The 24,229-nt window shown below is 37.5% G+C and overlaps 1 protein-coding gene across 1 annotated transcript in view; it reads right to left on the bottom strand.

The window, feature by feature from the left end:
• CDH19 (cadherin 19) overlaps nucleotides 1-24,229 on the bottom strand; it is a 118,578-nt gene that overhangs the window by 36,777 nt on the left and 57,572 nt on the right. Inside the window, exons 6-8 of the mRNA XM_006141815.2 lie at nucleotides 19,216-19,400; nucleotides 17,891-18,144; nucleotides 8,427-8,548 (exon numbers count right to left, since the gene is read on the bottom strand). Of these exons, the coding sequence (XP_006141877.1) occupies nucleotides 8,427-8,548; nucleotides 17,891-18,144; nucleotides 19,216-19,400 (561 nt within the window). The remainder of the gene's footprint in view (nucleotides 1-8,426; nucleotides 8,549-17,890; nucleotides 18,145-19,215; nucleotides 19,401-24,229) is intronic.

The raw sequence follows: 24,229 nt of genomic DNA, 5'->3' as shown, positions 1-24,229 counted from the left end.
CAAAAAATTTTATTTTCTGTCTTTCTTTCTCTCTGCCTCTCTGGCAACTGCGTGTTCCATATAGCATAAAAATCTCTCTTGAGGAACCAATAGTTGATGCAATGGCTATGTTGCTGGACTCCCATGTAGTTGACTACTGTTTGAGTCACAGACCAGGTGGCTTAAACTCACACCAGGCGTGTGTGTGTGAGTGCCCAAGATCACAAGAGCAGAAGGGAGGAGAAGGGATTGTGGTGTGGCCTTCCCTGCTGGGTTTGATTTCTCACTTTCTGTCTCTCTGTCTCTCTGGCGAGCACATATGCCCTATAGCAAAAACCTCTTTAAAAAAATCTCTCTCAAAAAAGAAAAAAAGGTATCTGAGGACAGGATATTTATAAGACTCACATATTTATTACTAATACATCCTAGAAAAATAAGTTACATGCTCTACATATTCAACTTAATATTTATTGAGTGACTTTTCCTCACCATCGGCTGTTGCATGATGACAAAAAGTAGTAAAAAGATAGTCACGTGTACAGAGACCTTCCAGAAGTCTAGAAACTGTGGAAAGTATTTGCTTTAGCTCACTTCATCCTTATAAATATAGGTAGTATTATCCTCTCCAAATTTTCTGATAAAAATATTGAGAAACCAACTAGTTTGAAACATGACCACTAAATGATTTACGGAATATCATGGCTGAAGTGGAAAAAGACCTTTACATTGTGCTATCTATTGTCAGGTCACACAAAGGCTTACGTGCACCATTTTCAGCAGACTGCCACCGCTGACACCGCTCTGTGAGATACAACTCAATGTGCGTGGGCTCAGTTGTCATTTTCCTCACCTCTGCAGAGGAGAGCCCCTGGGAATACAGCAACTGAGCAGAGAACCTCACCTGCGGGGGCGGGCCCCCCCCCCACCACTCCCCAAACAGCAGATAGTAATCAGCGTTCTGACTTGCTGAAATTAGAATGTAGCTTCTAAAAGCAAAAATATGGAAAAGTGATCTAAACATATCTCAAAATAAAGTAATTATAATAAAGTCTAGGTGAGTTTGGGAGATTTTTTAATGAACCAAGAAATCCAGAAACCATGATGGAAGCAAGTTACAGTTAAATGCATTATTTTTAAAATTTTAATTTCAATTAATTAATTAGAGAGATTTTTGCTATAGGGCATGTGTGCTCAACAGAGGGAAGAGGAAAAGAGAAACAGAAAGCAAGAACTCATCCCCTGAGGGGGATGGCCACAGCAAAATCCCTTCTCCATTCTCTTCTCAGGATTTTGGACACGCACACACAAACGTACACCCAGTGTGAGTTTAAAGTCATGGTCCTGTGGTCCAGGACTTGAACCACAGTGCACTACATGGGAGTCCAGGGACGCAACTATCATGCCATCTGCTGGTCACTATTTTAATTTTTTAAAGAGATTTGTGCTCTAGGGTGTGTGCACTCACCAGTGACAGAGAGAGAGAGAGAGAGAATAAAAGAAAGTAAGAAAAGACATTCCTCCCCTGCAAGGGGGATGGCCATACCACAATCCCTTCTCCTCCATTCTCCTCTTGAGATTTTGTGCACACAAGCACACGTGCCCAGTCTGAGTTTCAAGCTGCTGGGTTCAGAACACGAACCACAGTCAGCCCTGTGGAAGTCCAGCACCTTAACTGATAAGCCACCTGCTGGGCTCTAAATGCATTTTTTAAATGGCAAAAATAGAGTAAAAATCCAGAACAACACCATCTGAGAGAATATTTGCATCACAAGATAAAATATTAATAATTATGTCTTAAGTCCTCTAAGTTGATGTGAAAAAGACATTGCAGGAAATACAAGGTAGAAATTCACAGAAAAGAAAATTCGAATGTATAACAGGGCTTCTCTCAGTTTTGTTGCCATTGACATTTTGGACTGGATAATCCTTATCTCCCAGTTGTCCTTGGCATCAGAGGATGAGTAGCAGCAGCCCTAACCTCTGCATGCTGAAACCCAAAGCATTCCCCACCCGTACTACAAAAACCAAAACTATTTCTAGATGTCAAAACTTGACCCAGGAAGGGAACAAAATTGCCTGGAGTTGAAATTCACTGCTCTATCATATTTCCAAAGGCTCTTGCTTATAAGAAATGAGGAGAATGATGATTTAGTCCATACAATTTGAATTACATCTGATAAACGAGCAGCCCGTGTTGAAAATGGTGGGAGTGTGAGTCATTTTGGCAATCTACTGCAGCATAAATAATAATATTTAAATCCCCATATCTGTGACCCACTTTGTGGGACCATGCCACAGTCCAGGATTCTAGTATATGAGTTTATGACCCAATTATATTCATTCCAGTATTGTTTCCGTCACGTCGAAACAACTGGAAATAATTCAAAAGCACATCAAAAAAGAGTTGGAGAGGACACATGACAACTATGACATTTTATGTACCTATGAAAAATGAATGTCAATATAATAAATGTATGGTGGACTTTCAAACTTGACTAGTTGGGTTTGACTCTTGCTTCCCAATTTGGAAAAAAAAAAAAAAAAAGTGCTTAAATGTTACTTGCCAAAATCGGTTTTCTGTCAAACAGGAGTGAAAGAGTAACTACCTTATTGGGCTATTGTAAAGATTAAACAAATTAGTACATAAAAATTCATTAAAAGATTACTTAATATATAAGTGTACAACAAATCTTATTTTTTAATGATGGAGATCATTGTGTACGCATGTAAGGCTGTGAGAGTAAGAGAGAGAGAGAAGGCACCCTCAACAATTCTCCCTAGTCCTCCAACTCCACAGGATGTTGGGAGTCTGTGCTGCCACCCTTGGGCCCTGGGTGTTTTCAACTGACTTGGGAACGTGAGCCCGTGGCCAGTCACATGGCTTCCAAAACTCTACTCCAGTAGGCTAAGGACTGCACTCCTGGGCTGGGCCTAAATATTAGTATTTTGTTGCATCCATTAACCAGATTTGGTATGTAATTTGTAAAATAATAAGTTGCAGAATAATACAATATGTTATACACTATTCTTTTACTATTTTTATCCCTTTTGTAGAAAGTGGAAAAGTGGATACAATTAAAGGGTTATGGGAGAATTCTTTTTTTTTTTTTTGACTGCTTTTATTTATAAACTGGGTACTACTTTGTTAGTCAAAAACATTTGTAATTGCTGATTTGTACGGGCAAATACAAATTAAAAGTGAAAGACTTCATTTTCCTGTGGAACATAACACTTTTCTTCCTTACAGCGTTTAGGTTAAAAAGGTGGTCATTATTAAGTTTTTCATTAAGCGCTTTGAACTCTGTGTAAATCTAAAATATAAATATACCTCTTGTAATCTTCAAAACCCAGAATGTTTTTTTCTGAATTACTGGGACAGTACCTTTGAAATATAATCAAGGGATATAGTGCCCGGTATCTTAGTGTCTGTCTGTGGAAAGAGGAGAGACTGATCTCAGGAAGGAGAGTGTTTCAAGTGATAGAAATACCTCTTCTCATAAAGGTATGGAAAATTTAGTCTTCCTTTGGATAAAGCCTGCTAGTGACGCAGGCAGACCCTTCCACCAGCGAGTGAATTTAGGAGTAACCATACGTAACCAATGGTGCCCAGGTCTCTTACTTGATTTCTAGACATGGTTCATCTTGAGAACATGAACAGGATGCATTGCATCTGCATGGCTATGTGAAAAGGTGAGATTTCTGTCTATCTGGGCCATCTTTTAACAAATTTTCTATGATGGTAGCCTCTTATTTTTTGGAGGGGGATTTTTGCATTAGGGTGTGCATACTCGCTGGAGAGACAGAGAACAGGACGTCACCCTCTAGGAGGATGGGCACATCACAATCCCTTCTCCGCCATTCTCCCCTTGGAATTTTGGGCACAAAATCACATGCGTCCAGCGTGAGTTTTAGGCTGCCGGGTCGGAGACTTGAACCCTAGTCAACTATGTGAAAGTCCAACAATGTAACCATTACATCTGCTGGTCCATTGCACATCTCATTCTGGTTTAACATTTTATGATAATTAAAATGTTCTTTTTTCCTACCTCTTTGGCCAGATTGGCTAGGTTAAGATGATATTATGTAAGTATATTTCTCCAACAATAATTACTATTATAGTAGAAATCATCATTTTCAGGCCCAGTCTAGTGGCACAGTCAGTACCAAGCTGAACTACTTGGCTAGAAACCACATGGCCAAATGCAGTTTTGGATCCCTGAATAAGCTTGAAAGCACTCCAGATAGGTGCTTTCCTGCCCAAGACCCTGAGGAGGGCTGAGGAGAGTGCACCACACCCTGCTGAGTGAACTACTCTCTCTCTCTCTCTCAAACACTTCTCTATCATGAATTAAAAGACTAAACAAAAATATAGAATTATAAAATTTTGCAAGTTTTTTTTTTTGAGAGGTTTTTGCTATTGAGCGTGTGCACTCACCAGACAGACAGAGAGAGACAAAGAGACAGAAAACGAGAAATCACCCCCCAGGGGGGATGGCCACGCCATAATCCCTTCTCTTCCTTTCTCCTCTTGGGATCTTGGGCATGCATGCCCACGTGCCCGGTGTGAGTTTAAGCCAACGGGTCCGGAACTCGAACCGCAGTCGACTATGTGGGAGTCCAGCAACATAGCCATTATGCTAACTGTTGGTCCCAAAATTTTGCAAGGCTTATTACACTCACACACAAACCCATGCTCTGTAGGAGATAAAAGGAGTCTTCACAAAGTTCACAGAAAATGTGTACTATGAAAAAACTGTGCATGAATTTCAAAATTTTCTTGCATCAAAATAAATGGGTAATTTTATTTCCATAAACTTTTTGAAGTCTCCTTGTACAGAAACCATTAAATAATTATTTGGGTACCACTAGTTGGCATAATGGCTATGTCACTGGACTCCCACATAGATGACCGCAGTTGGAGTTCCAGACCCAGTGACTTAAACTCACACCAGGCATGCATGTGCGCATGCCCAAGATCCCGAGAGGAGAATGGAGAAGGGATTGCGATGTGGCCATCCCCCTGGGAGTTGACTTCTCACTTTCTGTCTCTCGGTCTTTCTGGCGAATACACGCGCCCAATAGCAAAAACCTCTTCATCATCATTATCATCATCACCATCATCATTTTGTCATTCTTTTCTATCATGTTACATCTAAAATAAAAAATTTTTTGAAAGATTTCAAGATGGGATTATTAACAACTTAAAGCCCATGTTTGGTATGCTTTAGAGAATATACTATCACAGAACATCTTTTTACTGAGGAAGTATATTATAAGAAGTAAAACTCATTTTATGTTTTTCTCTCTTTGTCTAGAAAACTTGCTTAATATTAAGTTTAAATTAAACCTTTGTCACCAGCATAGAAAACGTGCATGCATCTTTACAGCTGCACTGTAAATTAGTTAGTAGATTTATTCACTTGCTGCCATTCTGATAAATAGCTTGGTGCTTAATTTGGGAAACTTTCCAGGAAACAGAATAAACACAATGAACTTCATTTGCTGAAAAGCAAATGTCAAATGGAACCTCTCCTTCCTATAATCAGTATAATTATCATGGTGCAAGCTTTCCATGGCAGTGCATATTCAGCTAGAGCTTTTCATTTTTTTTTCACCAGAGGGAAAGTGAGAAGTCACCTCCAGGGTAGATGGACACAGCAGAATCCCTTCTCTTCATTCTCCTCTCAGGATTTTAGGCGCACACGCGCACACACCCAGTGTGATTTTAAAGTCTGAGACTCACACCATGATTGACTGTGTGGGAATTCAGCACCTTAAAAAATGACAGCTGCCGGCCCCAAACAGGTAGTTTTTGTTGTTGTTTCTTTGTTTGTTTCTTGCCATAGGGAGCCTGTGCTCACCAGAGAGAGACAGGGAGGGAGTCAGTGAGAGGGAAAGTGAGAAATCACCCCCCAGGGAAGGTGGCCACACCACAACCCCTTTTCCTTAATCTCCTCCTGGAATTTCGGACATGCACACATACGCACCCAGTATGCATTTCAGTCTCTTCCTGAGATTTTGGGCATGCACACACATATGTCCAGTATGCCTTTCAAGCACCAGGTCCAGGACTTGAACCACAGTCGACCGTGTGGGAGTCCAGAGCCTTAATCACAATGCCACTTGCTGGCCCTGTGATACTGTTTTCCACTTGATGCATAGTTTGTTTTTATTAAAACTTAAATGGTCAAACTATTTCTGGTATTAATATCAGCGTAGAAAGAAATTGGCACTGATACATATTTTCCCTAAAATAGTTCTAAAATGGTTTAGAGATATGCATATTTTTTTAAAAAATTGAAAGAGAAAACTATTACTACATGTAAATTGGTAATACTATGCTATAAAAGATCTTTTTAACACTTTTTTATTTAAAAGAAAAATTTAAACAATCATTTTCAGAAATATGCAGTGAACCAAAGCTTCTTCCTTTCAGAATAAGCATCTTTGTATTTTCTCACATAAAAAGCCTTGGCATTTCTTTTGTGGAGAAGTCATTTTTTTCCATCACAACTTTCGTCTCCAGCCTGTACTGCTTAAATTAAAATTTCAAAATCAAGACCCAAGTCCTCTTGTAGTGTTTCCATAGAGCTACCCAATATAATCCCAAAACAATTTATGAGATACTTCCCACTCCACCATATCACAAGACAGCCATTCAAGAAAATGAAGTAAACTGAGGTTCAGAAAGCGGCGTGTTGATTAAGGGCACTGGACTCCCACATGGCCGACCACGGTTTGAGTGATAGACCTGGTGGCTTGCTTTCACATTTTCTCTCTCTCTCTCTCTCTGTCCCGCACCCCCGGGTCAAATAAAAATATAAATAAATAAATAAAGTTAAAATAATTCTTAAAAAAAGTATATGATAGGTATATGCTTAAACCTTCAAAATGCCAAGAAAACAAGATTATTGAAACTCTGTGCAAAACCAGTTATAAGAAAAGATGCATTTGGGGCTGGCAGGTGGCATAGTGATTAAAGGTGCTGGACTCCCACATGGCTGACTATAGTTCAAGTCCTGGACCTGGTGGCTTGCTTTCTCCCTTTCCCTTTCTTTCTCTCTGTCTCTATCGGATCCAATTAAAAAAATAATAATAATAACAAATGGAATTAAATAAATAAATAAATATTTTTAAAAAGATTGTATTCTGGAAATAAAATAAGGCACGGCCCTTCTGCTCATCTTCTAGAAATAGTTTTTCATGAAATAATAGTCAGTTTAATTTGATGATGGTTAAATAGATTAAAATTCCTAGTTGAATTAAATCTTTTTTAATTTGAAATTTCAATTTCCATTTGATAATTATACTACTACTTTTACAGTAGTAAAAGATTAAGTAAGCTTTTCTCAAAGTTGAAGATTTTGCTCTAAGGGAAAATTTTTTTTTTTTGAGAGGTTTTCAGTATAGGGCGCATGCGCTCGCCAGACAGAGAGAGAGAGAGAGAGAGAGAGAGAGAGAGAGAGAGAGAGAGACATAGAGACAGAAAGTGAGAAATCACCTCCAGGAGGGGATGGTCACGCCGCAATCCCTTCTCCTCCATTCTCCTCTCAGGATCTTGGGCACGCACGCACATGCGCCTCGCGTGAGTTTTAAGCCACCGGGTCCAGGACATGAACCGCAGTCGACTACATGGGAGTCCAGTGACATAGCCATTACGCTAACTGCTGGTTCCCAACAATTTCTTTTTTTAAAGTATTATTTCATTTTACTTGTTATTATTATTTTAATTTGCTACAGGGCACATGTGCCCATCAGAGAGAAACAAAGAAAGAGAGGAAAAGTGAGAAAGCAAGCCACCAGGTCTGAAATTTGAACTACAGTCAGCCATGTGGGAGTCCAACACCTTAAACACTATGCCACCTTGCCAGACCCTTGGGAACAATATTGACAAAATAAGTATTAGAGCTTCTTTTCTATCTCTAAGTATCTTTGCCTGGTGAATATATTTTTTTCAGAAAGTATAGAAGACTCTTTTATCATTAAGCTCATCATTTTAAAAAGAACCTATAGAGAAATTATTTTTATAAAAACCTGAACAATGTATATTTGGTGTTTATAAGTTGATACAAAATATATCCATGAAAAGATCATAAATACATAGAACTACATAACAAGTAGTCCTGGAATTTCAGGTGCATTTAATTTATGCTTCTCTTTTCCTTGAGTTGTTTTTTTTTTTTTTTGCATTATACATTATTTGCATAATAAGAAAAACAAGTTTGGAGCTATTTAGTGATAAACATATCAACGAGTTGTAAAAAGAATGAACAGATATTGAGTTAAAATAATAAATTAAAATACATAAACATGATTTAACATATAAAATAACATTTAACTTACATTTCATCAACAATTTTAAGTAGACTTGTCCCCACATTTTAGGAAATTTGTAATTATTTACAAAATGTGATAAGCAATTGTATATTTCCGAAAGGATTACTTACATCTTTCTGTTGCTGTAATACTTAGGTTGTACCAAGCATTGATCTCCCGGTCAAGTGTATTAGTGGTAAGGATTGTCCCGTTGTCATCGATATGGAACACTTTGCTTCCAGTAATAGAATACCTGCACCAGAAGGAAAGTAATCCTTCATGTTATTATTTACTCTATATAATGCTGATACATAGCACTATTTTTAAGCAATAAAACAAATTATTATATGCTTGCTCTACATAGCTTACATTATGCAGAAAAAATTTCTAAATGGTGCATTCATACAGTTAAGACTCAACTCAGTGGAGAAAGAAACAATCAAACAAAAACAAATGAACTGGCTTCAGAATTAAATTGATGTATGTTAAATCTTTGCCACTCATTCTCATACCCAAAAGTGAATTTTAACAATTAATGACTTGCTTAGAAAAACATTGAAGCAGGCCATGTTGAAGTTTAGCAGGACTGTAATTATTTTTCATTTAAGAAAGGTCTCTGATGGGATTGCAGATGGCATAACAGTTACGTTGCTAGATTCACATGTAGTTAACTGTGGTTGGAGCCCCAGACTGGCAGCTTAAAGCTCACACTGGGTGCATGTGCATGCATGCCCAAACTCCACAGAGGGGAATGGAGGAGAAGGGACTCAGTTGTGACCATTCCCCTGGGTAGGGTGATTTTTCACTTTCTGTCTTTCTGTCTCCCCGTGTCTCTGGTGAGCACATTTGTCCTATAGAAAAAAAATCTCTCTTTAAAAAAAAGAAGGAAAGAAAGAAAGGCCTCTGTCAAGAGCAATCTGACCAAGTGCTGTCATGGGGAGGATCTGTTTGAAGAATGTTCAGATAAGAAATGAAGAATGGGTATTTGAAGAAAAACAGGGATTAAAATAATTGCTCAAAGCAAAGTAATTGGCTGTGATTGACTGCAATGAGGATGGTTTGCACGTGCTTGTACCCGCCCTGTAAATCCTGAGCACAAGCTGGGCTTCCTGAGACAGTCGGATGTGCTTGCTGCCTGTCTCCTTATAACCCGGTTGCCGAGGTAAACTTCTCCAGCACCTGCATCCGACTTCATTGACTGTGAGTAGAAGCAGCCAGACTTAGTTTGCCCATAACAAAATGAAAAAAAAAAATTGTAAAATGAGGAGACATAGAGATAAGTAGGGGGAGCAATTAATGATTGGGAACGTTACATTTTTGAAGTAAAACACATCCTCAGTCTAGACAGATACTGAGTGCTTTCCTATACCACGCGCATCTCTTCTCAGTCTGTGAACTATGAAACAGTTATTTGACTGCACATGTATAAACAAAATGCTTGTTTTTATTTGCTTAAGGATGGTCATTTAATAATATTTGATAAAAAATTTCTCTGTGGATAGCAGATGGACATTTAATCCCTTCATGAAATCAGAGATAAAGCATGATTGATCTAATGTACCTTTAGGTCTCGCATGGAAGGAAGCCAGGATACAAAATTTCCTCATGTAAAAGTCTGAGAAATGATCTCAAACTCCACAATGAAAGGAGTGTTTGAAGTACTCAGCATGTCTCATCTGCTTGCAAATGATTAATAATAAAATTAAAGAAGAGTAATAACTAGGATTAAATGATGGCTTCTTACTGCACATATATTCCTGGAGACTTTGATGAGACATCAATGAGATTTACCATAATTATGTGGCAAACGATGAGAATATTTTAATCTTGAATTGACAGGTTTCTAAAAATATTATACCAATTTGTAGCTTGGTGTTCAAAGGAGTATTAAAATAGAAATTACAGAGAATTAAGCTTTAGAGAAGTTCAGTTTTAAACATTTATAAGCATTTTACTTAAATACTTGCAAGTGGTCTTATTATCCACAGAATACAATTGTTGCAAAATTAAACAGTATTTTAATAGTTGCTATTTTTTAAAACATCTAATCTTATTTATATATCATTCCAATTAAAATCCAAGAATTCGATAAGAAGTTGTGGTTTATAATAGTTTAATAATCATCTGTTAGAAATTAGGGAGAAGAATCAGAACCACAATAAATAGGTCCAGTTCCCATTGAAAAACTAAAACAAATAAAAACAGATGTAGACCTGACCCCTTCTAGGATCACCAGTTATGGTTATGAAAATGTTTTCCTCTCATTCTACCTTTGCCAATGAAATGGCCTTGGCCTCGAGATAGCTGTAATTAATGATACTTTACATATGTCCTTCTCACTTTATTTTTTTTTTAATTTTCTTTTCTTTTAGAGAGAGATTTTTGTTTTAGGGCACATGTACTTACTGGACAGAGAGAGACAAAAAGTGAGAAATCACTCCCCGGAGGGGATGGCCACACTGCAATCCCTTTTCCTTTCTCCTCTAGGAATTTTGGGCACACACACACTTGTCCAGTGTGTTTTAAGCCACTGAGTCCAGGACTTGAACCACAGTCAACTATGTGGGAGTCCAGCAATGTAACCATTATGCCATCTGCTGTCCCCTCACCTTATTTTTAGACACTAATTGACAACCATCAAAAAGTTAATAAAGTAGTAAACAACCATTTTATATATGCAACATATCACCTTAGCCAAACCATCCTTGCTAATTTTCCCACCTACTTGACAAAAATCTTTAAAATGGTTTTAGACTTACAAAGAGATTGTATAAACAAGATAGTTTCCATGTACCCTTCACCCATGTTTTTAGTATTAAAAATCTTATACAAACCATCATATTACTATTATTTCAAAACTAGCAAGTTAATGCTAAAATAGAAATAACTACTCAAAAACTTAAGTTGAAGTTCACCGGATTCATCAGAAAAGTTATTTTTCTGTTTCATGATGCAATCTAGGATTCAGAATTTCATTCCATTTTCATGTTTCCTTAGTGTCCTCCAGAGTTCCAACCCCCTCAGTCATGATTTCTCACTTTCCCTCTCTCTCCAGCCACCAAAAGTACCCCATAGCAAAAACTAAAAACAGAAGGAGAAAAAGAAGATGCTGAATAGACTTTTCCCAGGGTCTGGAAGCGGTATTACTCCTCCACCTGGGCCAGGTGCACCTGCAGAGACACCCTGTGCTAGCTGCATCAGACCTCATCGCCAGAGGCTCCTGCTGCAGACCCAACACCTGGTGAAGGTCGCTGCACAAATCGTGTCCTCAGCAGCCCAAAGTCAGATGGAGCAGCCTCCACCCAAGCAGCAGGTGCCAGCAGCAGAGACTGAGCTCCAGACTCTTCTGTCTTCTTAGGATGACACTCTCACTTGATTGAGGCTTGTCCTACTCCCGTGTCATCTAATCTGTGAATCTCTACAACTCTACTTCCCAGTGAGGTCAATTTTGGAGATGCTAGAAAATAGGACTCAACATAACTATTGGGGCATATGTTCAAACCACAGCACAGCATTTTTCTTTTCAGCAGTAAATACTTCTACTCAGAAATTTTGGGCCATATCGTAGGTATATGTTAAACGTCATAATGATCTTGCATGATTCAATCTTGATAAACTCACTTAAAACTACACATTTTTATGAATTTCTTGAAATTGTCTGTTAGATAATTGAGTCACCTATAAAAGTAGAGAAAACCATATCTCTTCTTTCCCACATAGTATATCTTCATTCTTTTTCTTGCTTATTGCATGAGTGAGGACTTCCCATATTATGTTGTATTATACAGGTGAAAAAATATATCATCTCATTCACAATCAGCAAGCAGGAGCGCAATATTTCATCATTAAGTGTAACATTAACTGTGCTTTTTTTGTAGATCCCCTCCATCTAATTAAGTCTTTTCTTCTATTCAATGTGATGAATAGCTTTTACTACAAATTTATTGTTTTTTTCTTCTAGTGAGATAATCATATAAGGTTTTGTTTGTTTGTTTGTTTAGATTTTTTTACATAGGGTGCAAAGAAACAGAGAGAGAGGAAAAGGTAGACATCACTTTCCAGGGTGATGGTCATGCCTTAATCCCTTCTCTCCATTCTCTTGAGATTTTGGGCGTGGGTCCAGCATGTTTTTCAAGCAGTCAGTTCCAAGATTCTAACCATGGAGGTGCCCATGTGGAATTCAGCACCTTAGCAATCACATCTGCTGGCATGATTTTTCTTTTCTTCTTCTTCTTGTCGTCTTCTTCTTCTTCTTCCTCTTCTTCTTCTTTTCTTCTTTTTTTTTTTTTTTTTGTAAAGAAAAAGTTTTGCTTTAGGGCACGTGCACTTGCTGGAGAGATAGAGAGAGAGAAAGAGAGAGAGAGAGAGAGAAAGAGAGAGAGACAAAGACAGAGAGGGAAAGTGAGAAATTGCCCCCCAGGGGGATGTCTATGTGCAATCCCTTCTCCTCCATCCTTCGCCTTTGATCTTCTGCATGCACCTGTGCCCACCAGGTCCAGGTAGAACTATTATTGGCTATGTGGGAGTCCAGCAACATAACTGCGACACTATCTGCTGGCCCCCCAAGTTTTGTTTTTTAACCTAGTAGCATTATGCCAAAAAATGTTATATAGGGAAGTACCCTTGCATTCCAGGGATGCACCCCACGGGCAGTTATGTCTTATCCTTTCTACTAATAGCTGGAGTTGCTATAATTTTGTCAAAATTTTTGTATTCTTTATGAAGCATATGGGGCTATACATTTTTTTGCTTTTAATATTTGGTTGAATTCATCAGTGACATTATTTGATTCTGAAAATTTTCTTTTCTTTTTTTAGGATTTTTGACTGAATTTTTGAAAATGTGTGTGTATGTTTTGTGGTTATGTATATATATTACATATATTTATGTTAATATATGAAATTACTGAGGTTATTCATCTTTTCATATAACTTTGGTGATTTTTCTCAAGAAATTATTCTGAATAAAGGGCATAGAGTTGTTCATGGTATTCTCTATAATGTCCTTGGTCTTTATGGCTTGAAATTGACACATTTTATTGTATTTTGAAAGGACCATCTTCTGGGTTTATTGTATTTCTTTATGTGTTCTACTTCATTTCTATGATCTAATCTTATCCACTCCCTTTTTTGCTTGCATTGGGTTTAACTTGATCTTTTTCTAGCAGAAAATAATACATAGCCTTTCTCTTTTTTTAAGGACTATTTTTATTTCATTATATTTGTTCGTTCGTTTAGTATTTTAATTTGACAAGAGAGAGGCACAGAGAGAGAGAGAGAGAGAGAGAGAGAGAGAGAAAGTGACAAAGTAAGACACGCGGTCCAGGACTCAAACTCTGGTAGGCCATGTGGGAGAGTCAGTGCTTTAACCACTACCCCCCCTGCAGGTGCCTACATAGCCTTTTTTTTTTTTTTCTTTTTTTCCTATACACCATGTACACTCACCAGAAAGACAGAGAGAGAAAGAGAGACAGAAAGTGAGAAATCATCCCCACACGGGGGATGGCCACGCTGCAATCCCTTCTCCTCCATTCTCTCGAGATTGTGGGCACACACGCACATGTGCCCAGTGTGACTTTAAGCCACCGGGTCTAGGACTTGAACCATGTACATCTACATGGGAGTCTAGTGACATAGCTATTGCACCAACTGCTGGTTCCAGAAAGCAAGCTGCCAGGTCCATGACTTGAACTATGATTGGCCACGTGGGCGTCCAGCTCCTTAACCACCACACCACCTGCTGGTCTCTGTAGCCCTTCTTATATAGAAAGTATTTCATAATTTGACTGTAGGCTTAGTTAAAAAGGGAGCCATAGTATTGTCCAAATAATAGTTCATGCCCAATAAAGACAAAGGAGCATTCCCTGTATCTGTAATCTAAATAATATATCATTATCTCCATCTGCTCAAATGACTATAACAAATGACCATCAACTGGGTGGCTTATAAACCACTGAGGTTTATTTCTAGGTATTCTGGAGGTTAGAAGTCTGACATCATGATGCCAGCACGGCTGGTCTGATGAAACCCTCTTCTGGGTACCGACGGCTAACTTCTTGTGTCACCACATGGCAAAGACGGGGCAAGCATGCTTCTTTTTTCTTTTTCTTTTTTTTTGGAGAGGTTTTTGCTACAGGGCACGTGCGTTCGCCAGACAGACAGAGAGAGACATAGAGACAGAAAGTTAGAAATCACCCCCCAGGGGGGATGGTCACGCCACAGTTCCTTCTCCTCCATTCTCCTCTCGGGATCTTGGGCACGCATGCACACGCACCCAGCGTGAGTTTTAAGCCACCGGGTCCAGGACGCGAACCACGGTCGACTACGTGGGAGTCCAGCGACATAGCCATTATGCTAACTGCTGGTTCCCAAGCATGCTTCTTGATATTCCTTCCACAGGGGCACTGGTCTTTCCTGAGACCTCCACCTCCTGATAGCATTACATTAGGTTTAGGGTTTCAACGTATAAATTTGGGGGCATTGCATTAATATATAGTTTTAGGAATAAAACAAAAATCCAAAGAATAATCTCTTATAAAGTTCCTCATAATTTTTATGATGATAATTTTATTACAGAATGCCTGTGGATTCCTATAATTCCTACTGTGCTAGGTTCTGAAAAATACTACCATCTCATTTTTAGGTCTAAATATTATACTCTTCCTTTATTTCTGTATCCTCGTTAGAAAACTATTTACCATACAGTCTACTATTATTATTTTTATCAAGGCCAATCTTACTTCTCTAGGTTTCCTGACCTTAAAATGACAAGAATATTTTAAACCGATGAAACCAGTTTATTTATTCCGCCCAAGATTTGCTGGAACCAAGTATAGGAATCTCCATGCATCACAGACACCCAGGTGACTCTTACTCAGTGGAGAAATCTTATTAGGTTGAGTTCAATGGAGTAGGTATAATAGACTTCTTTAGTATGTACCAAGTAATGAGACATACTAAGACTAAAATATACTTTTTTAGCATTTCCTTTGGTTTTCAAACCTCTTGCCACAGAGTCGGTAAAAAAGAGAAGAGACATCATCAAATGGAAACTCAAATGTAATTATGTTGCATTTTTAGGCTCAAATGTTTCATGGATCTTTTGCTTTCAAAATAAAGAAAGAAGAGAAAATAAGAAAGAGAAAGGAATAAAGCTTCTGAAATGTGCTCAAGTGTCTCTTTTCACACATATCAGAGCTTGTTTTCTGATACACTTTGAACATTTGCTAATTCAGACTATACCATATGGAAACAATGACAACAAAACCTTCATTTTCCCAGTGATTTTAAACTATGTATGAGAAGCTATCTGATTTAAAAGGCACTTCGAAGTGAAAGAACATCTGTCAAATCAATGAGATATATTCTTTTGATAGGCAATCACCAATTATTTTTAAAAGTAATTATTTTCAGTATAACAGTGAATATCATTAGCTAAAATAATTTTAGGTTGAGAAAGGTAATTAAATACCAGTAGTGACACCAGCTAAGATATAACCTCTTTGGAGAGATTTTCACTGTAGGGCGCGTGCGCTCGCCAGACAGACAGAGAGAGACATAGAGACAGAAAGCGAGAAATCACCCCCCAGGGGGGATGGTCACGCCGCAATCCCTTCTCCTCCATTCTCCTCTCGGGATCTTGGGCACGCACACACACGCGCCCGGGAAACGTAGCATTCTTATACATTGTGGACATTTTAATCACTGTATTAATCAGTACTTGGTAGTTCATGTAATTCTCTGGATAAGGATTATGGAAAATAAGTGAGCAAGGTGAGGTGCTGCAAAGAAATACGTAATAATAGTTTTGCTTCATATAAACTAGATGACAGTTCATTTTTAAATTTTTATGTTAATTTTTATTTTTATTATTTTTAGTATATATTTTGTAGTTGCATTTAATCAGTGTATATCTAAACAGTATGTGAAATGTTTCTCTAAGCATATACAGAGTGTATATTAGCCAAAGATATTACCATATACATTTTCATCACTGGATACATTTTTTTCTGTGTGTTTTCTAAATTTTTTTTTTTTTCTTCCCCGATCTCCTTCCTCCTATCCTCTCAAACCCACTGGCTCCTTTACTATCTCTAGTATATACAGTAACCTTCCCTGCTATTCTACCTTCCGATCTTTCAGTTTCTGCTATAGAGCACAGACATTTGGCATGTATTAAACAGTGAAACACAATGCCTCCCTTTCATAGTCTGGCTTTCTTTGCTTAATTAAATCTTCCATACTGTAACTTAGGACAGTGGAGAACAATATGGAGGTTCTTCAACCACCTACAAGTAGGACTGCCATATAACCCAGCAATTCTGCTCCTGGGTATCTACTCAAAGGATCAACACTTGCACACTCATGTTTATTGCAACATTTTTCACAATTGCTAAGACATGAAATCAAGTCACATTTCCAAAAACAGATGAATGGGCTGGAAAAAAAAAATAGATCCTGACATTTGATACAGAATGGACAGGATTTTTTTTTCTAAGTAAATAAGTAATTAAAAGTAGCAGACTATTTTAACAGATGGTAAATGTTTGTTTAATTGGAACCTGGAAATTTATTTCTATTCCCCTGAACTTATAGCATTTAGCATTTAATTTAATTTTATTATTTTTTTTTAACCAGAGGCCATGTGCATTCTGAAAGAAAAACAGAAAGAAATAGAGAGGGAGAAAGCATCCCCCAAAAGGTACATGGTCACCCCACAGTCTATTTTTATCTATTATAATCTCTCCGTCCTGTCAGAATTACGGGCATGGATGCATATGCATGCATGATTTTCATGGGATTCAAACCAGGTGGTTGTCCCTGTGGGATGTAACCACTGGAACAGAGGGCTGGGCCATGATTCCATGATTTATATAACTTTTACCACTTTATATTATTTATTTATTTATTTATTTTGGGGGAGTGTTTTTTTTTTTTTTTTTTTTTTTTATAGGGCATGTGAACGTGCCAGACTTTTTTTGCTATAGGGCATGTGCACGTGCCAGAAAGACTGAGAGAGACAGAGAGATAGAAAGTGAGAAATCACCCCCCGGGGGGGGATGTCCTCGCCACAATCCCTTCTCTTCCATTCTCTTCTTGGGATCTTGGGCACACACGCACACATGCCTGGCATTGAGTTTAAGTCACCAGGTCCAGGACTTGAACCGCTGTCAACTACATGGGAGTTCAGTGACATAACCATTACGCTAATTACTGGTCCCCATTTTTACCACTTTAAATGTCATTCTGTAAGAGCTGTCTCAATTTCTAAATATCATTAGTGTTGAAATGAACCACACTTTGATCAGCTTTCAGTTCTAAGTTCTAATATCCAAAGGATTCTTTTCCCTTACCTTCTTAATCCTATTAAGAGAAAGTCAATTGTATGGAATTTCAGTTGGTGATTGCAAACATTTGGTTGCATGTTTCTAATTGCTTAACAGCATGGAGGATTCCTATGTCTAACTAGATTATTAGAATTGTTAAATATTACTTAAGTAGAAAAATATAGATATAAAACTATACTTCATATTTGCATGAAACTTTATTTTCAAAATAATCTGTGGTAACATATTAATGTAAGTCTGCAGGCATACCTGATAGGAGATTTTCTGTTATCTGGGTCTATGGCAGACACTATGCCTACAAATGATCCATGTGGATTTTCTTCCAAAATGTCAAATGCATAATATGGGAGGAGGAATACAGGAGGCTCGTCAACATCTTCCACCTGGATCTTAATGAAAGTGGTGGAGGCTTCAGCATGGAATTTCATGAGGTGCTCGTCAATGTGGCGATTTTTAACTTTTGCTCTAATTCCATAATGGTTCTGGTATTCAAAATCCAATTTCTATAAGAAATACAGTGCACAGAAGAAAATATTTCAGTCTCTCAAGAAATTAGTTTTTTAAAAAAAGCTTTATTTGTTAAATATTGGATTTATATATATTCTTTAAAATAAAAAATAATTTTATGGGCATAAATATTTAATAATATTAAGAACTACTGGTATTTATGATATTTTCAAAAAGTTTCCTTTTCACTTGAAAAGCTTTTTTTTTAGTGTTGCTATAGGTGTGTGTTCTTGCCTGAGAGAGAGAGAGACAGACAGACAGAGAGAAGGTGAGAAGGCATCCTCAGCCCCAAACTTGAGGGAATCGTCATAACACAATCCCTTCTCCATCCTTGTCTTGAGATATTGGGCATGCAAACACATGTGTCTGCTGTGTTTTTCAAGCCACCGGTCTGGGACCTGAACCACCTCATCAGCCTTCTGGCATCCAGCTGCCATCATCACAACACCACTAGCCAGCCAGAAAATCTTTGTTTTTGTTTGTTTTGGTTTTTTGTTTGTTTATTTTTGTTTTTTTTGTTTATTTTTGTTTTTGTTTTTGTTTTTGATCTATTGCTTATAATTCAAGAAGGTCTATAATAAACAACTCTCTTATATCTATAACTTCATTTCTCCCTAAACCATAAATCATAGATTCTCATTTCAATTACTTAATGAAGGAAAATGTAACCAACTACGCAAAATAATTATATGCATTTCTGATTTGATTTTGCACTATTCTGCAAAGCAAGTAATTCCAAAGTGCATACTTTTTTGTAGAGTTTTTTTTTTTTTTTTTTTTTTTTTTTTTTTTTTTTTGCTATTTGTTTGTTTTTTTTGCTATAGGTTGTGTGCGCTCACCAGAAAGATAGAGAGAGACAGAGAGACAGAAAGTGAGAAATCATCCCCCAGGAGAATAGCCACGCCACAATCCCTTCTCCTCCATTCTCCTCTCGGGATCTTGGGTATGCACGCACATGCACCCAGTGTGAATTTAAGCCACCATGTCTGGGGCTCAAACTGTGGTTGGCTACATGGGAGTTCAGTAGCATAGCCATTATGCTAACTGCTGGTCCCCAAAGTACATACTTTTTTTAAAACAACTATTCCTTCTTGTGTCTCGTTATTAGTAATTATGTCAAATGCTTGTGAATCGTCCTCTTCAATGCTGTAATCCATTTCTGCATTCTGTCCTATGTCATTATCATGTGCCATGATTTTTCCTATAGAAGTTCCAGTGGGTGCAGATTCAGGGACAGTAAGGCGGTATAAACCTTTAAAACACAATTGAATATATTTTTGTTAAATACTTAACATAAGAAAGTCAGAGAGAGAAAACAAAGGGGATTTCTTTTTATTTTTACTTTGAATCTGAAAAAAATTCTAATATCTTATTTGAGTATCATTGTCTCTCAGATATTTCAGTCCTACCATCAATATGAATAACTTGAATTTTATACTTATAAACACACCTTCTCAATATTCATGACTTGTTTTCTTTTCTTTTCTCTTTTTTTCCCCCCTAGGTCTTTAACATAAGGCAAGTGTATTCAACAGAGAGATTCAGAGAAAGACACAGAGAGAGAAAATGAGAAATCATCGCCCAGGTGGCATGGCCATGCTGCAATCCCATCTCCTGCATTCTCTTCTCAGGATTTGGGCACACATGCACACGCATCTGGCATGATTTTCAAGCTACCTTGTCCAGGACTCAACCAAAACTGACCATGTGTGAGTCCGGTGTCTTAACCATCACACCACCTTCTGGCCTCTTATGAGTTATTTTTACTGAATCCTTCTATTATCTCAAATTAAACTTCATAAAAAGAGTTTTATTTTGAAGAGTCCCTGGTACCTGAAGTTATTAGTAAATGTAAGTGTAAATTGAAATGGGAGAGATAAAAAGCAAATAGCTGAGTTCTAAATTTAGCAGTTTCATTTTGAGGTTTTGAGCTAGAATTACATTACATATAATAAAAAAGAAAAGAAAGATTAAGATGAAGGTTAGTAAGTGAATGTATTAGCAAAACCATGTTAAAATCAAAGATGATCTCATTGGTTGCAAGAAAATAATGACAAATATATCTGAAATATGGAGATTTATATACATTTTATTTCTTTATTTTTAGAAGTAACTTGCATAAAATTTATAAAGAATTATATCATTCTTAAATTACTTGTAATTTATGCTAAAATGTAAGAAATTATCAAACATATTAATGTTATAAATAAGGAAAATTAGATGAGCCAGCATAGTTAAGGGAGCCGGATCCTACATAGTGACTATGGCTAGAGATTTGAAAAACAGGGCTTGGAAATATGCCAAATGTGTGCTTGCCCCAAATCCCAACCATATGGAGAATGCAGGATGGGAAACTGCTCCATATTCATACCCTCTGAGGGGTATTACCTACTCTTCTCTTTCTTTCTCTGTCACAAGTGAATGCATCCACCCTCTTGTAATTAAGAAAAAGAAAGGGGGCCAGGAGATGGCATAATGGTTATGTAGCTGGACTCCCACATGGCTGACCACAGTTTGAATCCAAGATATGGGCACTTGAAACTCATAGTAGGTGTGTGTGTGTGTGTGTGTGTGTGCATGTGTGCATGTGTGTGTGTGTGTGTGTGTGTGTCCAAGAGACCAGAAAAAGAATAGAGAAGGGATTATGGCATAGTCATCCCTCTAGAGGTGTGATTTCTAACTTTTTGTCTCTCTGTCTGTCTTCGTCTCTTTGTCGAGCACACATGGACTACAGCAAAAATCTCTCTCTAAAAAAAAGAAAGAATGAAACTTAGAATTAAAGAAGTATATATAATAGAATCCTTTTTTAAAGTGATTCATGGTTACCTAGAAGCATAGAGCAGGTAGGTCACTTGTCAGACTGTTTAAATGTTTTACTTGTTTTAATGTGGAAAAAAATGTTACTTAAAATTTGCTAATATTTTAATAATACTATGTGTGCATGTGTGTGTGTGCATACACACACATATATATTTTTTGTGAGTTTTTTTTTTCTTTAGGGCTTATCCACTAGCCACAAAAAGAGACAGAGACACACAGTGAAAGCGGAAGAAACCACCTCGTGGGGGTGGCCACACCGCAATCCCTTCTCCTCTAGCCTCCTCCTGGGATATCAGGCATGCACACACACATGCCTGGCGTGAGTGACAAGCCATCAGGTCTGGAACTCAAACTGCGGTAGGTCGTGTGGGAGTCCAGCAACATAGCAACTTACACTGCCTACTGGCCCCAATAATGCTAATATTTTTTATAGTGGAAGTAATGTTTTAACTGTGCTGTAATTTTCCTCTCACTGTGGGAAAAATAAAAATTGTTTATTTGATTGCACAAATTAAAAATTGACAACAAATTTATCTGGTGGGAACAGTGATACTACCATAAATGTGAAAGCAGATGCTTCAGACTAAATGTATCTGAGCTTATTAACTCATAAGCCCACAAAATTACAAACCACCAGAACATTTCCCTTAGTTAGTATTTAATCTGTGCAATTTTCCATACATTCAAATCCTATTATTTTTTAACACAATTCTTCCTGAAGGCTCTGTCTTTGAGAGTGAGGATATGACGAAAGCCAGTTCCTAGAAAGCTACCGTCCATTAGCTTACATTCTTGATAATGAAGCAGGCAGTGAGCTGTGGGTAAGCACTAAATTAATATTGTGATGAAATGCTTTCAAATACTCTATAAGGTGAAAAGTACTCACCATGGCTCTAACTTCTAGATAAGAACTAAAACAAGGGAATAAGTTCTCAAGGAAATAGAATTTCAGGAAGAAAAAAGCCAGAGGACCTCAGACAGGATTGGAGGAAGGCAGATATTGGGAACACAAGGACCATCTAGCTTTTACTAAAATCAAAATCTTTTAGACATTGCTGTGATCTCACCTGTACTTTTAACCAGTTCACTAAAGCTGTGTTTAAGAAAAGTACTAAAGGGGAACAATGGTATAAAGAGAGAGACTAGACAACACAATAATAGAGATAAGATGGCAGCATGGATCCCGATTGGTAGGAACGGGGTTGGTGAGAGGTGTTTAGATTTGAGAATTTCCCTTAGTTAGTATTTTTTAAAAGTCAGAGCCAACAGGGTCTGTAGAGGATTGAATTATGATTTGGGAAAAATGAAAGAGGAAAAGGTGGCTTCAAACCTTTAAACAAAGTATTTTCTACTACAAGAGGCGTGTATGTCTGTGTGTGTGTGTGTGTGTGTGTGTGTGTGTGTGTGCATGTGTGTGTTTGCATGCCTGTGTGTGTTTGCTCACGGAATGTTGAAAATCAAGAACTGTCAAGAATTGTGCAGAACAAATGATCAATTCAAGTTGAGTGAGAAATTAGAATCAACCTGAGTTTGGGCCAGTACGATCTGAGTTGGATCATTATTTCTCTATATGTGGTACTGTTTGAATTAAACAAGTGAGATTTGGGCTTAAGAAATAGAAAATCTGGATTTGTTAGAAACGGAGATGAGAAAGCCTATAAGAAGAGAAGGTTTAGAGGAGGTGGTAGTTAAGATCATGTATTTAATTGAATATGTATAAATATATTCATGAAGATGTGATGAAGATGTGTAGGAAGGTGGATGGATGTATGGCTGTGGTGCTCAAGGAATAAATTTCAGACTATATATATATATATATAAAATTGAAGTCATGTGTCTGGATACGAACATCAAGGAATGAGTGCAAGTGGAAGGGAGACAGGTCAAAGACTTGATCCCAGAAAAATGCCAAAGATTAAGGTATGCAGAGATGAAGATGCATCAGCAGAGACTGAAAATAAGTGACATGTAAGACAGAAGAAAAGCTAATGACAATGGCACCTCAAGTGTTTCAAGGAGGGAGTAATCAGCTGTATCAAATCCTGCTGGGAAACCGGTCTACATTAGAACTGAGAATTGACATTGCATTTAGTTACACGTAGGCTATTGATAGAAAAGGCCAGTTCTGTTTGATCAAGAAGTGTGGATTAAATCCTAATGGAGTGGGTTAAAAGCATTTGAAGAGAGTAATTGAAGACAGTGTTAATAACACTTTTCATGCATTATCTCCACACAGAAGGGGAGAGGAGTGTTATTAGCTGAATATGGAAGTGAAATCATTAAAGAGTTTTTTGTTTTGTTTTTAAGATGAGAGTAAAACAATAACAAGCAAACATGTTTGGATGCTAATAAATATGAACCAGAAGGGAGGGAAACTGTTACCATGAGGGAGAGTGTTGCCCTTGGTTGGGAGGGGAGAGGATGCTGGTCCCAGCAGAGGGGATGTGTACTGAATATTTAAAATGACAGGAAGGCTGTGGAATTTCAACAAGGGAAATTAGTATGAATGAAAGTTTACCCACAGTCCAATCTGAATGATGGTAATAATACCACCCTGTTACACATGGATTTGGCTAACTAAGAACATTGGAAAATATTTTTTAATGTTATAATTTATTCAAAGATTTTTTTTTATGTTAACATTGTGAAAAAATCAAAGAAACTAAAAAGTAGAAAGGCTTCAAGGATTTTTTGTCTCCACAAGTTTTCTTGGGAGTTCTCCAACTACCAGAGTAACTTAACTTCCTTATATTCAAGTTTATTATTTATTTATTCCATGTGTGAGACAGAGAGAATGCGAGAGAAAGAGAAACTGCACCAACGCATCCTGGTACTGCAATCCACCCCCGATCTTCAGCCAGTCCCGAATCATGGGGAAGCATGTCCCAGTGTCAAGACTTTCCTACTTTCTCTATCATTTGTATAAAATATGCATTACAATTATGCAGTGATTTTCCTATTTTCTCCACTTGTTATATGCCAGTCGTTTTGTAAAGTTTTCAATACTTCGAATATAATTAAACATTCTGCATTTGCCTTGAGGAGACAACGTTCAGGGTGGAGATAGTCATGTTCCTCAAACACGTCATTACAGGCAAGTGCTGCCCCATTGCCCACATTCCACCAAAGAGGAACTGCTTTATTGGTCCATAAAAAAAAAGATGGAAATTTCTTTTTTAAGAAATTTTTGCTATGAGGTGAGTACACTCGCCAGAGAGACAGAAAGTGAGAAATCACCCCCCAGAAGGGATGGCCATGACA

Source organism: Tupaia chinensis, unplaced genomic scaffold (genome assembly GCF_000334495.1).
Source record: "Tupaia chinensis unplaced genomic scaffold, TupChi_1.0 Scaffold000065_1, whole genome shotgun sequence".
Taxonomy (NCBI): domain Eukaryota; kingdom Metazoa; phylum Chordata; class Mammalia; order Scandentia; family Tupaiidae; genus Tupaia; species Tupaia belangeri.
The sequence above is the reverse complement of the archived record's forward strand: the minus strand, read 5'-3'. Positions and strand labels throughout refer to the sequence as shown.